Here is a 16989-nt window from a genome sequence, read left to right as displayed (position 1 = left end):
TTCTACCTTCTTTTCTTATATACAGAACAAAATCACACATTGTCATGCCTCAAACGACTTTTTATTTGCAACTACATGATTTCACACAATTCTTCTAAATAATGACACAAAATAGATGTCCTTCTGTATAAATAACTTACATATTCTCCATAAAGTAAATGCTCAAAGGTGCTATAAGGAACACATCGCCCATTTCTACAGTGTTTTTGTATCCAACAGAGTCAATGCACAATATATAAATACTCAAGTCCAATATTAAAAACTCAGGCACTTGACTAACTTTAATAAAGTTTCTCAAACTATATTAATATATCTAAAGTGCATATATATATACTTTAAGAAAGATTATTCTCAATAACTTTTCTATAAAAATAAGTTTGATGGTTCTGCCCATCTAACTTCACTACAAGTATGAACTCTTAGTATACAGGAAGGTATGTCTCCCTTTTATCAACATGACATCAACACAATTAAATGAGCTAGTGGGGTGCTAGCATGTGAGGATTAATCCAGTGGTTTCGGTCACAATGCATTCCAGGAGGAGGTACCCATGTCACTGGAATTGGGCGGAATGTTTTATTCTTCCTTCCTGGATTTGGATAAGCAAATGGAACAGGAGGAGGGTAGTGAGTCTGATGGCCACTCCCTCGGTACACTCCTGGCTTCTTTCTGGGCAAAGGGTGCCACATTGGAAGAGGTGGAAATATCAGTTCTGAAATCTGTAGGAAGAGAAAGCATTAAGTAAATCAAGAGGAAAACAATAGTCTACTTTTCAGTAAAGACGAAATAGTTCCAGGCCACTACCAAACACAAATCTACCACTGACCCAAAGAGTAGGTCGGTCCTAGTGACTTTCCTATGGTTACATTTAAATATGTTAAACAAAAGCCCACATCTCATTAATATCTCCCATGTACTTTCTGAATGAAAGAAAAAAAAACCAGTAAAATCAATCTTCCACCATCAAAGATGCAAACACAGAATGATAGTTCCTCCTAAGAACACCACAGGTTTTAGGGCATCAGGCATGTTTCTAGTTAGTTAAGCAAGAAGTCACTCGGGAAGCTTTGAAGCACAAATTTTGACACCCCATCTGTGGTCTATTAAAAAATAATGAAGTCTTAGGAACAGAGGCCAAGTATATTGACAAAGCTTTCCAGATCGTTCTGCAGTAGACTGTTTAGCACTTGGGTCCAACAATCTTAAAAGTATGCTGTTAGTCAGGTAGGCGACACCAAGTTCACATTATTTAAATTCTCATCAGCAGTTTTCAAATTCTTTGCTTGGAACACTGCACCCTTAAGAGTTTCAGGTTCTCTGGTTCTAATCTGTCCTTCCAAGTATGGGATGTTTTCTTTAATAGTTAAGATTCTGTAGAGCATTTAATGCAGATGGTGAAATGACATGAACCAATTCTGTGTGTATTTTGAAAAAGAGGTTCTATATTTGTGCCTGTACCAGCTTTAAAGACCCTTATTTTCGAATTTTTTTTTTCCAAGACAGGGTTTCTCTGTATAGCCCTGGCTGTCCTGGAACTCAACTCTGTAGACCAGGCTGGCCTCAAACTCAGAAATCTGCCTGCCTCTGCCTCCCAAGTGCTGAGATTAAAGGCACGCCACCACTGCCCTCATTATTCTTAATACATAGGAATAGCATGGTAGCAGAAGAGATGGAGTATCAGTGTTTCCAAATGGTCACAGCACTTTCTACTCCTTATGAGCTCGAACTGCCTCTGTTCTTGACTAAAAGTTGAGTTGCTGGATGGTTTAACTCGGAAAGTCATGTTTCATTGTTTTAATTTGATTTGTTTCACTGAAGACAAATGAGATCTAACACTTTTTCCTGTGCTCACTGGGCATTTATAACATTGTGGATAGTATTTATAACAACTGCCTAGTTCTTAATTAGTCTATTTGTGTTTTACTACTATCGCTACTGCTATTATTGTTGTTGGAATGCTGGGGACAGAGCTGAGGGCCTTGTGCATACAAGGCAACTACTGTTCCACTGAGCTACAGCCCAGTTCTCCATTCCAGTGTTTATTCTGAGACAGGGTCTCACCTGCCCAAGATGGCAGTCAACTGTGAGGTCTTCCTGCTGTTCTACCAGGCCTATTAATAATTATTTGGAGTGTTTTCATGTTCTCAAAACAAGTCTGTAACACAGAGTGTAATGAGAATATACTTTCTGTGACTTAGTCATTCACTTTCTAATGTTCCCTTTTTGTGATTAAAAATATTTAGTTTTGATACAAATCAATTTTGGGGGTCTCTTTGGAGACATTTTAAAGATAATTCTCCACTTTCTTCATACATATAACTTTAAAATTCAGTCTTATATGCAGAGCTCTGATCATCCCAAGTCCATTTTTGGTAGATGCTGTCAGGCAACACTTAGATCCACTTTGGCCTTCTCCCTCATTTTCAAACCTATTCAAGACTTTCTACCCCAATTGCTCTGGTATTCTCCTGTGGGACTGGTGAGTGAAGCAAATGTATAAAAGTGAGCTTATTTTAGAATTTCTATTTTTGTTCCAATGATATATTGTGTATCCTTAAACTATTTGTAATTTTGATGCACAGAATAGTTTTATATTCATGTTAACCCTCAAAATTTAGTTTCTTAAAACTTTAAAATCCATGTGTTACTTAATAGAACTGGACTTTTGGGATTTTAAGTTGAGTTCACAGATGAACTTGGGAAAGACTGAGAGCCGACTCTAAGAGTATCTCTAAAAACACTATAGACTAAAGAGCGTCCCCTGGCAGGAGCTAGGAATGGTTTTGTCTCTATTTGATATTCCCTTTTAGATTCTTATCAAAATAATTAGAAAATGAATGATTAAATCACAGAAGGTATAGTCTTATTGTATTTATGTGTAATGGACTTGTTTCCAGAACAAACTTTAAAAACTACTCTTAGTACAAAGAAACAAACAAACAAACAAACAAACAAACAAAACCAGTCAAGGTAAAAAGGAAGGTTAAAGTAGAACTGTATCAACTTTCTACACAGGGCTTAGATAGCAGTAATTTTTTTTTCTGTGAAATGTTTTGTTGCAGAGTAGACTGCCAAAGAAAAATGTTTTCCAAAAAAGCATGTAAGCCACATTAATTTCCATACTTTTCTTTTATTCTAATGTTCTTTTGTGATGGGCAAAGATAAATGTCAATTGGTTTAAAAGAAAATGTAAACTGATTTTTAAACTTAAAGGTCAGTTTATTTACAATTAAGACCAGTCACTTGGGAAAGTGACTAAGTAAAAACAAAATTGAGTTAAAAATCATCATATTTAGATGATTTCCAGGAAATTCAATAAAGATAATTTGTAATGTATAATTCAACATACAGAAAAAAAAATGTTCCAAATATTTATGCCATAGACTTGAAAAACAATCTGAAAAGCAAGCACTCTTTAAAACAGAGCAAAGCAAAAAGCCAAACCTAGTGATGAAACCAAACCTAGCCATGGAAAGACACAGGAGAGGGGGCTGGAGACAGGGAAATTGCACAATTCTACTGTAGAATACTTCACTGTTTTTATTTCCAAGAACTATAAGCTATTTTTTATAGCTTTAATAAATGGTTTTTAGAAAGAATTTTGCTAAATGTCATCACACGTGCCTTTCATCCCACCACTCAGGAGGGAGAGGCAGGTGGATCTCTGTAAGGAAGCCTGTGTAAAAAATAGACATATACATCTAATATGCAATAATCTTTATAACTATCCTTTGTATAAACCTGAGGAAGGACAATTACATAATCAAGAGGAAAAAAATTAATTTCAATGGGAAAATGTTCATTATATCATTATATAAATTTAAAGGTTTAGTTTTTCATACTCAAAAGCTTCTTAATCATTAAGTACAAGGTTTGTAATCATTCTATGATCTCACCATAAACTTTGCACATTAAAGTACATCTAGTTCAGAGTAAACTTTCAAATATACTAAAAATACAAGAGTAAACCAATTGTTTTCTGTTTCAGAATACTTCTAAGAGGCTGGGGAGATGGCTCAGTGGTTAAAAGCACTGGCTGCTCTTCTAAAAGCCCCGAGTTAAATTCCCAGCAACCACACAGTGGCTCACAACCATCTGTAACCTGATCTGATGCCTCTTCTGATGTATCTGAAGAAAGCCAGTGTACTCACATACATAAAATAAATTAATTAAAAAAAAATCAGGCTGACAACAAAACTGTAAAACATTTTAAAAAGTTGCTAATCAAATTTCTGGAAAGCAATTAAATGTTTTTAATATACAGATATAAAGTAAATGAACTTATAAGGCAGACATGTTTGTTATAAGATGCTTCCATGGTCAAAGCAACAAGGGAAACCTTTTGGTTTTTATATAAGAAACTAGCCAAAATATAATTCTGTAAAATTTTTCGTTAATGACGAAAAAGAAAAATAAGAAGAAAAATAACCTAAAGATATTAATGAAGTAATGAAAGACTTAAAAAGTTACTGGTGTTTTTGGTTTTTTTAAATAAAAAGATTTTTTCAGTAATCAGGAATGTTTATTGTGACTTCTCTTTTTTGGAGGACAGCATAGTTCTTTTAAAAATATACTTATCCTAGTCACTGAGGAGTAGAGTATACTTTTGGTAAAATGACCCAGAATGCCAATTTGCATCTCTGATAAGCAGCTTTCCACTAGTACGTATATAAATGGAAGAGCCAAGGCGGAGAATATACCTGAGTACTGAGCAGTGTAACTGTGACTAGTTGCAGAAGCTGGCCAGAGCACGGACATCTTGTGGTATGCACATGCACAGTGACCGGCCATGGTAGATCTTACCTGGTACACGGGGCTTGGTGTTGCAGCCACTGAGCTCGGTTTCACTTCCACTTCCTTGCTTGTGTCTTCATCTGAGGAGGAGGACCCTGAATGATAATCAGAGGTCACCTTATCAAGAGCCCTGCTAACTTTCTTGGAGATCTCATCCTTGTTTTCATCCTCATTTTCAAAGCTGGCAACAATGAATGCATTGTTTTTCTCTCCATACCTAGGTATACATAAAAAAAACTTACCAATCATATAAAAAGCAAGAAATGTTCATAAAAACAATTAAACAGGTCTGGTCATGCCAGTGTTCCAAGGCAATAAAGGAACCATCCCAGAACTGGACTGTGCACATTTAATTCCAAAGCATGAGCAGGGTGTAATTTTCTTCCGCCTAGTCTACTGAAGTATAAATAAAAAGTGGCCACTTTCTTCTCTACTGACATCAAACAAGAAATTGTTTGGGACATCAAAAGGGATCCACCTTTTGATTATATTTACTGGGTATTAATGATATTTTCTTTCAGATTTTTCTAATGTATTTCTAAATGGCCACTGTCCAAAATCAACTAGAAAAACCTTGTATTTATTTTGATGGGGCCTATGTTTTTTATAGATACAGACAAAGAATTTCTAACAATTATTAAGATTAAAGGGAAAAATGATGAGGATGAAGAAAGGTTTGCTTGAATTGTATATTACATGACTGAGATTTCTAGGAAAACCGATTACCTTTAAAAACATTTTAAGATCCTAACACTTTGTAGGTTCAAACAGGAAAATCCTGAGTGTTCAAACTAGTGTGACCAAATGCAAACTCCCTAATCTCCTTGGGCCTTAGTCTCCTATTCAGTGGAGAGGAATCCAGAGGTAATCTTAACTTCAGAGCCACCGCTCCAGCTCAATCTAGCAATTCTTAAAATGCCTAGCAGTTTGAATGAGTTATTCATAACAGAATACATGTAGCATATCTTCATTTTTGCCTACTAATGGAATTAAAATTCAAAGAAAACAGAAAGGCAAGGAACTTCCTGGTAAACAACTATTGCCTTTGTAGAAATAGACATCAAAAACAAAGGTAGGTATATAGTAAGTGATGGGCCTGTTATAGTTCCTCATATGTCTTTGACAACCAGTTAATTTGCACATCTTTGCCTCTGTAGTACTTTGGAATGAGGGCTTCACGCTAAATAAAACCACTGACTGTATTATTGTAATATTAAGAATATACAGTTAACTCCTTATAAGAATTAATAATGGACAACTTTTATACTTTCCACTCTCAATGATAGACTGCTAAATCATCAAGGATAAGTTAGTTACTATGAAACAAATCAATACTTACCTAATGCTCCTTTAACAGAAAAGAAAGATTGTAGACATTACAAAAGAATATTGAACCAATTAAGTTATCAGCTATTTTTAGACTTTATCATAGGAAAAACATCTATTATTTATTCTGTGTTTTCAAGTATTTTATCATGTGGATAACCTACCAAACTATGTTATTCTGTTATTCTATATGACAAGGAAGAATGTTTTGTCTAAATACATCTCAATTTTTATTATAGCGTCTTGGTCTCAAGTATACCAATGGGTTATTTTTGAAAGTTTATTTTTCATTTTAATTATGCTTGTATTTGTTGGTTATGAATATACTGAGTAGTGTTATCTTTGAATGCCAGAAACTTTACATCCTCTGGAGCTTAAGTTATAGGTGGATGGTTATGAGCTACCCTACATGGGTGCTAGGAACCACATATAAGTCCTCTGGAAAAGCAGTCCATGCCCTTAACTATTTCTTCAGCCCCAAGCTACTGTTTTCAAAGACAGGTATATCTACGACATCAGCATTGTTCTAATTTCCAGAATATTTATTTTTCCAGTTTGGGTTCAAATTCAAAATCATGTTTCCTTATCTCAGTACTCTCTGCTAATTTACATAATGCATGAAGTTATATTGTTTTCTGAAAGGATTCTGTTTCAGAGTGTACACACTACAATGTTAAGCTAATTTGTATTAGCCATTATGAAAAAAAAAAGTCAGTAACACACCAGCATGGTTGTACGTGCCTTTAATTACAGCTCTGAGGCAGTAGAGGCATGTTGATTCCTAAGAGTTTGAGACTATCTTGATCTACATAGTATAGATATGGATGTGTGGACTTATTTCAGAAAAGACAACAATAGCAGCAACAACAACAAAACCCAAAACCCAACAAAAACATCTTTACAGTGGCCAGTTGGGGGAGAAAGTCATGATTATATACAACTTCATTTGTAAGTACTGGGTTGGAAGATTTTCATAAACAACTAATGAAACCACAGCTGGCATTATTAAGAATGAACTATCTAGTTAAGTAGTATACTCATACCACCAAAGCTTTCATCTTTGGGTACCAAAGTTCAAATAACTGAAATAAGCTATGGCTACTGTATTATAAAGTAGTGTAGACAAGGAAGTTGGTAATGGCCGTTACTGCCTCACAGGAGTTACAGTGCTTTGAGAAGAGAGTGCTCATAGTACACAATCAGATAAGGAGCAGTACGGACATGATCATTCCAATGGAAAACCTTTATAAGGCCCTGTAAGAATTGTTATCTTAGAGGAAGGTAGATCTCTGTGCTTGAGGCCAGCCTGGTCTACATACTGAATTTCAGCACAGTTAGGTCAACACAGGCCTTGCCTTTCAGGAAAAAAATATTAGAGAAGGAAGAAGGAGAAGAAGAAATGCATGGGTAGGAGAGATGGCTCAGCAATTAACATCATTTGCTGCCCTTCCAGAGTACATGGGTTCAATTCCCAGCAGCCATAGGCTTACAATTATCTGTAACTCCAGTTGAAAGGTCCTACTGCCCTATTCTGGCCTTCTCAGGCACCAGGCCTGCAGAGCATTCACAGACAGACATTCAGGCAAACATGGATACACAATGCATCTTGTGTGAGAACTATGTCTACTATTAAGAATGTGTAGTGTAGATCTTCATGGAAAGAAACTGAAAGAAATAATGTAAGCAATTAAGACAGTTCAAACAATGGGGTTTATGTCAGTTACATACAAGAAACTTTCACCTCAAAGACCCTAAAGTTTGTAACATCTGATATTAGGAATAAATTTTGTAAGATTATTGCTAATAAATCATTAAGTGACCATTTCTATAGTATATAGCTGGACTCATATAAAAAATGAACTCCCCTGTAATTAAGAGAGGCCAAGAGACTTGCACTCTCAAAACAAAGAGAAACTCTCCATAGGCACTGTCATAGGAAAATGTGCGAGTCTATGCTACTAGTTTATCCTGTTTCCATCTTCCCTGCCTTGTCACCTAGTAACCTTCACAGAGCAGCTCAAGTGACATCTACACAGTCGTCTTTTTCTCTTGTGTCACTTACAACTCTATTTTATAGATCTATTTAGATATAGATCTATTTTATAGATTCTATTACGGCACAAATAATACAATGCTGTAATTTGCTTACTATTTTTTCTCTCTTGTTACCCTGTGAACTACTTAAAGAATGTTGATCTAATTTTTGAAAATCTACAAATGCTTAGTTTATATAATGCTTTTATTTAAAGTTTAAATAGATTTCACATCTAACTCTTTTAAAGTTATTTGAGATAAACACAATTTCTATTATGAGAACAGGACCTTTAAAATGCTACTAAGCTACCTGAAGACAGAAATAAGAGGCAGAGGTCTCCCAACTAAAGGTTACATTGCTACTTTATTTGGACTCAGCTTTTCTAATCTGAAGAAAGAATGTTGTCACATGAATGAAGCATGGAGGAAGAGGATGAGGTACATTCTACATTCTACCTCTTCTTGGTGCATAATAAAATCCTTAGCAAAGTTCTAGGAAACCTGCTTCTGAGTTCTTCATGGTAAGACAGTAATTTCATAAACCTTTCTGAGAACACCGAATAAACACACGTGATAACATTTAGCAAAATCAGCTGCTAAACATGAAGACTCACCGGCAGCACACCTCACAGGGATCCACCCAGAGTGTAAGTTCCTTTGGCAAGCCCAGGTCACTGTACAAGATGCAGCTGTTCTCACAGGCTTTCAGGACATCGGGATCAACTCTCTGAAACTTATTGACACGAATGCATCTAGGACAAAATAATTAAGATAACCCATGTGAGCCCAGAGAAATCACCAGTCTCCTAATTTATCAGAAACCACTAAACTGCACATGTACCTCAAATAAGCATAAAGACCAAAATGATTGTTTAGAACTCTTGACAATTGGGGCGGGGGGGGGAAGCTGGGGAGGGTACGAGTCTGACTACCCCACCCCGCTATGGATGTTACTGGAACTTGTGATACTCTTGCCTCTACCTCTCAAGTGCCAGGAGTAGAGGTGTAAATTCATACTTGGTTTATTGCAATTCTAGAGATCCAACCCTAAGCTTCATGTACATTAGGCAAGTACTGCATCAACTGAGCTATATCCCCAGGCCTGACATTACAAAGTTTTGTAGACCAATCAATAAAATCTGTAACTACAAGACTTCAACCAGTATTTCAAGTATTACTGGAATTTTTTTGTGACAAGTTTTATTGCCACTCACATAGTTTTACATTCCTGGTAATAAAGTTAAATCTTAAAGGAGACAGCTTTTACTTCATCTATGGTTGTTTCAAAAATAAGGAATTCAAGGACCATACACATTGCAGACTCCAGGCTAACATGTAATCCTGAACCATTGCTTCATTTGATGTACCCTGTGTTATACAGGACTTTCTTTAACCTAAGTTGCAAAATAAGAAAAACATTTAAATTAATAAAGCCTATCACAAGTTAATTTAGGAAATGCCTGTTCAATGAATGGAATGTAGAATATATAGCTATCAGCTGTAGGCAACACCATACTCACTGTCTAACCTGTTGCCCCCTTATATTATACTCAAAATAAAAATGTATTTTCTCCAAGTGAATAAATAGTAGCATGAATGTAAAAATGTACCTCCAGACATGCATTCTGCTTAAGTAGAAAAAGCAGTAGCTACAATGGAAAATATGAAATATATTTACAATCAAGACTCAACTAAGACAATCTGGCATTATAACTACTTGTGGAATTTACTGTCTGAGCTTAAACCATTGCCATTTCTCTTCCATATCTGAAGATATAAATATGGATATAAAAGTCAACTGGCAATGATACTATCCATTATAATGTCCTATTTAGGATGTAGTAGATATAGCTCAGTATACAGCAACTACCTTGAGTTTCTATGTTCCCAGGCTCAATCTCGTGTACCCAATTCCAGTCCCACACACCGTACCATCAAAAGCAGTTAAGACTGGTGCTCTTCACGTTTTACACGTTGTATTCTCCACGAGAGTGATGAAGATGCTAAGCTTTTAAATTAGAGGGAATTTCTGTTTTTTTTTTTTAATCCCAATACTGGAACGACTTTTTTATTAACTGTTCTTCAAATGAAAGATTATAAAAGATGCACAGATACAGAATATTATTTACTTAATACTGATAGTTCTTTTAATTTTTTTGCAATAATGTTAAAGAGACTTCCGTATTCATCCATATTTGTCTGCATTTCTGATTGTTTCCAGATAAGATTCTGAGACTTAATGTTCAAAATATGAGTATTTTCACAGATCTTATATTGCCAAACTGTCTTTTACAAATATCACATTTGCATAAAATGTAAAAAACATTTTAAACTTATATTCATTTTTTTCCCACTCTACCATGAAGTCCAATCAGTTTTTAAAAAGCTTCAAAATGACTCAGTGATACATCTGATCACATGTCCGTGAGTCTGACTTGAGGTTTTCTCAAGTTTTAGAATGAATGGAAATGGTGCTCTCTGACCTTGCTGTATACTTGACAGTGCGTCCATCCTTCAGTAGCCTGGCAACTGCAAGAGCATCCACCCAACATCACTTAGACATGTGTAAAAGCCTCAATAATTCTAACTTACGAAAGCTCTTTACTATCAGAAGTGAAGATGTACAAGAAAAAAAATCAAATGAGAAATTAAAAATTACTTGTACCTAATTAACAACTATATATCTACTTATAATATTGACCAACTTACTAGGAAATTTTGGGTAAAAATTATGAAAAAATACTTAACAGAATAGTACACTGCACTTAATTGACTTTAAGCAAATGAGAAACAACAAAATTCTATTTCCACTTCAGTCTTAAGACTTCTCAAATAGTCCTATACTTTTAAAACAAAGAACTTTTGACAACAACACCACAAGTAAGTACTGGTTTGTGGAACAAAGAGCAGGGATAAGAACATACTCAAATAAAGGGGAATTTCTGTAGTTGTCACAGTGTTTCAGTTTAAACCACAATCCTCATTGTGGTATGACAGCTAGTTTTAGGAAATGATCTATTTGCCTTCTCAATAGATACATCTGTACCAAAGTGAGCAAGTCAGGGCATGTTCTTCTTGTACAGCTTAAAGTAAAGACTCTACTCTTCTTTATTTTCACTTACAAATCAAAATACAAGTTAATGGCAAATAATCTCTTCCTTCTCAGTGTTGAGACTATGGTGAATACAAGCTCATGGAAATTTGGAGTCATTCAAGACTTGATTTAAAATCCCCAAACCAGTATTTACCACTTGAGGTACATAGCTGAGTTATCTTCAACTGGTTTATAGCACAAAGGAGATTCAGTACACCTAAGTGATATCAACCGTGAAGGCATATTATGTTCTCTAACAATTTTTTTGTTTGTTTGATTGTTTTTTGAAGACAGTCTTTCTAATAGTCCTGGCTGTTGTGGAACTTGCTACATAAACTAGGCTACCCTCAAAAATGACAGAAATCTACAGCCTCTGCGCCCAGAGTGCTAGAATTAAAGGCAGTTGTCTGTCTGCCTGCCTGGTTATCTTACTTTACCATTTTCTTTTCTTTGTGGTTTTGAGACAGTTTCTCTATATGGTCCTGGCTGTCCTGGAACTTGCAGAGATCTGCCTGCCTGTCTCCTGAGTGCTGAGATTAAGCCTATGGCACTACTGCCCTCTTCCAAAAAATAAAATAAAATAGTAAAATGCAGCATATACTTTACCTTTAGAAAACAAGCAAACAAACAAACAAAAAAACCCTACTTTCTCTCAACTCTTAATTACCATGCTCATTTCAGAGAGGTAAGGGTCCTCAAGATTTCTGAAGAACCCTAAAACCCTAACCTTAAGCACTCATGGTAACAGCAAAATCTACTCAAGCAGGAGCCAAACCACTCACAAGAAACTAACTGGTGACTCTAAAGCTCTGGCCTTCCAAGACTAAACAGCAGGACTCTATCAACAAATATTCATACTTTAAAATGAGCAAAAACAAAATACCATGACCCCCCCAGAGTTTTGGGTTTTTCAGATAAAAATCCTAGTAGGTGATTTCTAAATATCCTTCAGTCCGATGGCCTTGTAAGTCATTTCACAGACTAATCTTCATTTAGTCAAACTCAAGCATCCAATAGAATTCCTTACCTGTAGGCCTGTCCTTTTGATGGTTTTTCTGGATACCAGTGATTTTTATATTTCTCTTGAAGTATTTGAGTCAATTTCTCAGCAAATCTCTCAACTGCTTCTTTTTTCAACTTATCATGCTTTCGAACCAGCCTTGTGAAAAAGAAGACAACAGCAGCAATTTCGTTCTTCATTTTTCCCTGTAAAGATAAACATTTTCTTAGAAATAAAACACGAATCAATCCAAACAACAGCAACTACAAACACACGCACACACACACAGGAAAATAAAGTTCTGCAAAATATGCCCCTTTACAGCTTTCCCTTTTCCTTTCAATTTTACTGGTCTTTCATTGCAGTAATCATCACTAATATTTTTTAGTCCTCAGAGACCTACTAGGAAATACTTCTGGGATTCTTACTACTTGGTTTTAAGCAGTAGTTCAGTGAAGAACACATCATATTGCTTCTGACAACTAAAATAAATTCAGATACTAGTCAAAAAGAATCTGTAATAAATATTACAGAGTCAAATTCTAACTAAAATGTAAAGTTCTATGAAAGCACCTGAAATTTAAAACAGAACTCCATGTCCTACTCTTGCAGAGGATTTGGAGTTAGTTCCCAAAATCCACATGATAGTTAATAACCACCTGTAACTCTAGTTCCAGAGGGCTCTCTTCTGACCTTTGAGGGTACCAGGCACATATGTAGTGGCCAAACACGTAAAAAGTAAAAAATAAACCAAGTACTGTAGCTCTATTTTGGAGAAGTTTTATAGGTTTTTCCTCCCAAAGGGTTAAACAGCTATGACATTTCCAGTAATTCTATCAGCTATGAGCCCAAGAAATCTAAAATATATGTTCCCATAAAAAAAGAAGACATACATCCATGGCAGCATTATTCATGACAAAATAGAAATACTCCAAATATCTCCCAAATGCAGACTGGACAAATAAAAGTATGGCTTACTTGTACAACAGAACTGGCAATTACAAGAAATGAAGCACTAACACGTGCTACGAGATGGGAGAACTTAAACACAGCAAGCAAATGCAGAGAGGCAACAAACAATACCACATACTGAAATTTCCACCATATATACAACTGTCCAGAACAGGCAAGTCTATATAGGTAAAAAATAGACTGGGTGGCCTAAAGCAGGAGTAGAGGAATAGGAGGAAAGATTCTAGTGAGTCCAAGGTTATTTTTCTGCTTTGATAAACTATTTATTACTCGTGAATACAACTGTTACACCTTAAAAGTTTTTCAGCATTGAGCTTTTTGTATATATCCTTTAAGGTATAGGTATGTTTTCCTTAAAAAAAAAAAAAGTTAAGACAAAAAATAATGAGCATTAAAACACATTAAGCAGAACATCAATACAGGATCACTCACAGAAAAATTAAATGAAATAATCAGTTACATTTTGGAGCTGCATCAAAGGACTCTTAAAATAGGAAATCTGACTGCTCAATTGATTAATCCACAAAGGCTGTTGGGCTCTTGGGGTAAAAAAATGTATGTATGTATGTTTTGAGATGAGCTCATTCATTTGGCTGACTGTAACTTGGAGATATTCAGATCCAGCATTTACTAAGTAACATCATCTTTCTGGGCGCCAACGACAGGCCCTACTGTATTAAAACAATCAACTAGCTTAACAGTCTGGCAGTCTGGTCTTACAAGCTAAAAGAAGAAAGGAAGGAAGGAAGGGAGGGAGGGAGGGAGGGAGGGAGGGAGGGAGGGAGGGAGGGAAGAAAGAGAAGGAAGAGAAAGAAAGAAACGCCTGGTTTTTAAAGGTTTCTTTTCTCAAACTGCTGTTTTAAGTTTCTTGTCTAATGTGATTCTTACTGTGTGTGCAAATGCACACAAGGGTCCTCAGACTGACAGAAATTCTATATAGTTATCTGAGATTTGTTCGGGCAGCCCTACTCACATTGATCCTGGATGGGAAGATACTCAAACTTTCCTCTTGGACTCTTAGAATGCCAAATACACCTTCTACTGCTGTCATCAACCAGTGGATAGAATCCTCACAGACCAGCGTGTGGGCACACAGGACTTCAGTCTACTACAACTGTTGTGCCACCTCCCTCCTCCTGAAAACTGTGGGCAATTTCCGCTTTATGAAGCTTCATTTATATTTCACATATAGCACCTTATGATAGAACGGAAAACCCACTGAAATTGAATACACAACTTGGGCGAAAAAGTTGCTGATAGAACTACGTACGCTCCACTGAAAAGAAGACAGAAGACTCGAACTAGAGAAATGTCCTGATTCCTACATCATTCTCATTCACCAATTGGGCCAGTTATGTCCCCAGTAACAGTTTGGGGATTTGCTTTTGTTTGCTCAACTTCGTATTAAAAAATAAAGGAAGGAAAGAACCACTTAGTGGTTGCTTTTCGGTTTGTAACAGAAGATGAGTCATACGGACTTATTTATTTTCCTCTTTGAAGGAATGATGACTGGAAGAGCTGAAAACTTAACCCCCTCTTATCAGTGTTCCAGGAGAACCAAAGGCAAAAGAGGAAGAGCTAAAGCCCGGGAGTGAACACCACCGGGGACGAGGGGAGCATTAGACCTTAGGCATCTAATGCCACCCACACTCCCCCCCAAAGCTCCCATTTTAAACACCGCTTGGTGACGTCACCCCAGGACGTCGTCACCGCGGCGGCTGCTCCTCAAGTTCTACTTTGTTCCACGAGCCCGGCCTTCTAGGAGTTTCTAACTTTGCAGTGTCGTCGCCCCCCACCCCCCACGTAGTAACGAAAAAAAGCTAGTCGCAATTTCTAGAAACCACAACTTCTCCAGGTGGACGCTGCCAAGGTGCAGGGGGCGACAAGCGTGGTCGCGCCGAGCGGCCCTGACCGCTCGCCCGGGCGGCGTTGGCCAGCGGGATCCAGATGCGGCCGGAACGGGGCCCCGCAGCCCGGCGCGGGTGGAGAGCCCCCACGCGCTCCGAGTTGACGGCCTGCGCGCCGCGTCTAACCTGTGCAAACCGGCTTGCCCCTGCCCGCCCACCGGCCGGCCAGCTGCCCGCTGTCGCCTCCCGGGGGCGGTAGGCGACGTGGCACGAGGAGGCGTCCCTCCCCACCGAGGACCCGCTGCCGCCGCGCATCCCTCGGCAGCTCCGTTTTCGACGTGGCGTCGGGCGCGTCCCAACCTCCCCTCCGCGATGCCCGGAGCCCCGCCGCGTCCCCCCTACTCCAGGCCCGCTCTCCTCACCGCCACCGCGTCCCCTCTACAAACCCCCGACCCGCTCTTCTCACCGCCGCAGCTCCGGGGATGCACCCTCGCCGGCTGCGACCGCGTTCCGAGGCCGGGGAGCCGAGCGCGAGCGGCGCGAGGCTCGTCCGGCGAGCGCAGACTGCTGCGTCGTCGGACCGCCGCCGAGCGCGCGCCGACCAGACTGGCGGGCGGAGGAGCGCGCGGCCGAGAGAGCGAGCGCGGTCCCGACGCGGCGCACGGGGGGCTTGAGGCCCGGAAGAAGGGAGGGGCGATGGCTGGGAGAGGCCCGGCGCCGCGCGGAACCAATTCGCGCGCCCTGGGGGCGGGGCTTCCCTCGGGCCCGCCCCCTCTGAGCTGGTGCGCGTGGCCGGCTCCTGCCTCGGGCCGCGCGCAGAGCCTGGGCTCCGACGGCCGTGCTCGCCCGAGGTGGCAGTACCTCCAGCGCGAGCCCCGAGGGCCTTGCCTCCCATGGTGAGGTGGGCAGGACGCTTCCTCTAGGCTCTTCAGCCACTCCTCCTCACGTGGGGCTCTCTCCCTTGGATCAACCCACCTCTCTACTGCCTGAGGGCAGGTTCAATCCGGCTCTCTCCACCTTGCTTCGATGGGATCTCCACCCCCCACTCCTACCCCCGCACGAAGCGGCTGCGGAGGGGAGCTTGGCACTGAGGGCTCGCCAAGTCCTTCCTGCGGTGAAATCACTAGCTGCCTCCCTGTACGTGAGAATGCTTGTGTAAAACTCTTACCTGAACACTTGGCTGGCAGGGCTGGTTTCTCCATCCGAGCGTAGCAGCCTCCTGTTGAGCACGGTGTCTCTGCCAGCACTAGTGGCCCAATGGAGAAGTCGAGGCTTTGTATCTCTCAGAAACTTCTAACTCAAGGACTTCCCAGGAATAAAGCTTAAGCCTTGGCTAAAAACCTAAGAAAAAGGAACATAAACTTTCCGAAGAAAGAAACTTCTTCCCATCCCTTAGGCGGAACTGGCAGCAAGGTGTTAGGTTTGTGAAAAGCAGCTGTTAAGTCAGATGGGCCAAAAAACACAGGACACTCATTAAAAGAGAATTCAAAATGCAAATCACTTAAGAACTAATCGTGAAAGCTTTATTTGGATTAGATTACTGATGTTGGTGATTATAGCCTTGTGCGCCTCAAAAATAATAATTTTTACCAGAAATATACAACCCTCAAACCATTATAAAACTAGTGTACTGTGCCTTTATTTTGTGAAAAGCATTTGACTATTGTGGAACTAGAGCCATTTCTCAATTTAAAGAGGGTGCTGTTATATACATATCTGGGACTATTCCAGGAGATCTGCTTTCATTTAAAACGAATAATCACATTGATGTTGTTTTACTGATAAAGGCTTTTAACTCTACAGTTTCATAAAATAGGCAATTACTAACATTTTTAATTGCCAAGAAATTTCAAAATCTCATGACTAATGTTCTATATAATTTTTTTCTTTGTTTGCTTTTTTGAGACAGGGTTTCTCTGTGT

At 38.8% G+C, this 16989-nt stretch overlaps 1 protein-coding gene across 1 annotated transcript; it reads right to left on the bottom strand.

Moving 5' to 3' along the window:
* Window positions 1-39: 39 nt before the first annotated feature.
* On the bottom strand, window positions 40-15610 carry Btg3 (BTG anti-proliferation factor 3). Its single transcript, XM_028757224.1, has 5 exons — window positions 15534-15610; window positions 12276-12454; window positions 8769-8906; window positions 4804-5011; window positions 40-719 (listed from the first exon to the last, which is right to left on the bottom strand). The coding sequence occupies exons 2-5, from the start codon at window positions 12446-12448 to the stop codon at window positions 480-482; spliced, it is 759 nt and encodes a 252-aa protein (XP_028613057.1). The 5' UTR covers window positions 12449-12454; window positions 15534-15610; the 3' UTR covers window positions 40-479.
* Between the last annotated feature and the right edge of the window lie 1379 nt (window positions 15611-16989).

This window comes from Grammomys surdaster, unplaced genomic scaffold, assembly GCF_004785775.1.
Source record: "Grammomys surdaster isolate TR1022 unplaced genomic scaffold, NIH_TR_1.0 126153, whole genome shotgun sequence".
Classification (NCBI taxonomy): domain Eukaryota; kingdom Metazoa; phylum Chordata; class Mammalia; order Rodentia; family Muridae; genus Grammomys; species Grammomys surdaster.
The sequence above is the reverse complement of the archived record's forward strand: the minus strand, read 5'-3'. Positions and strand labels throughout refer to the sequence as shown.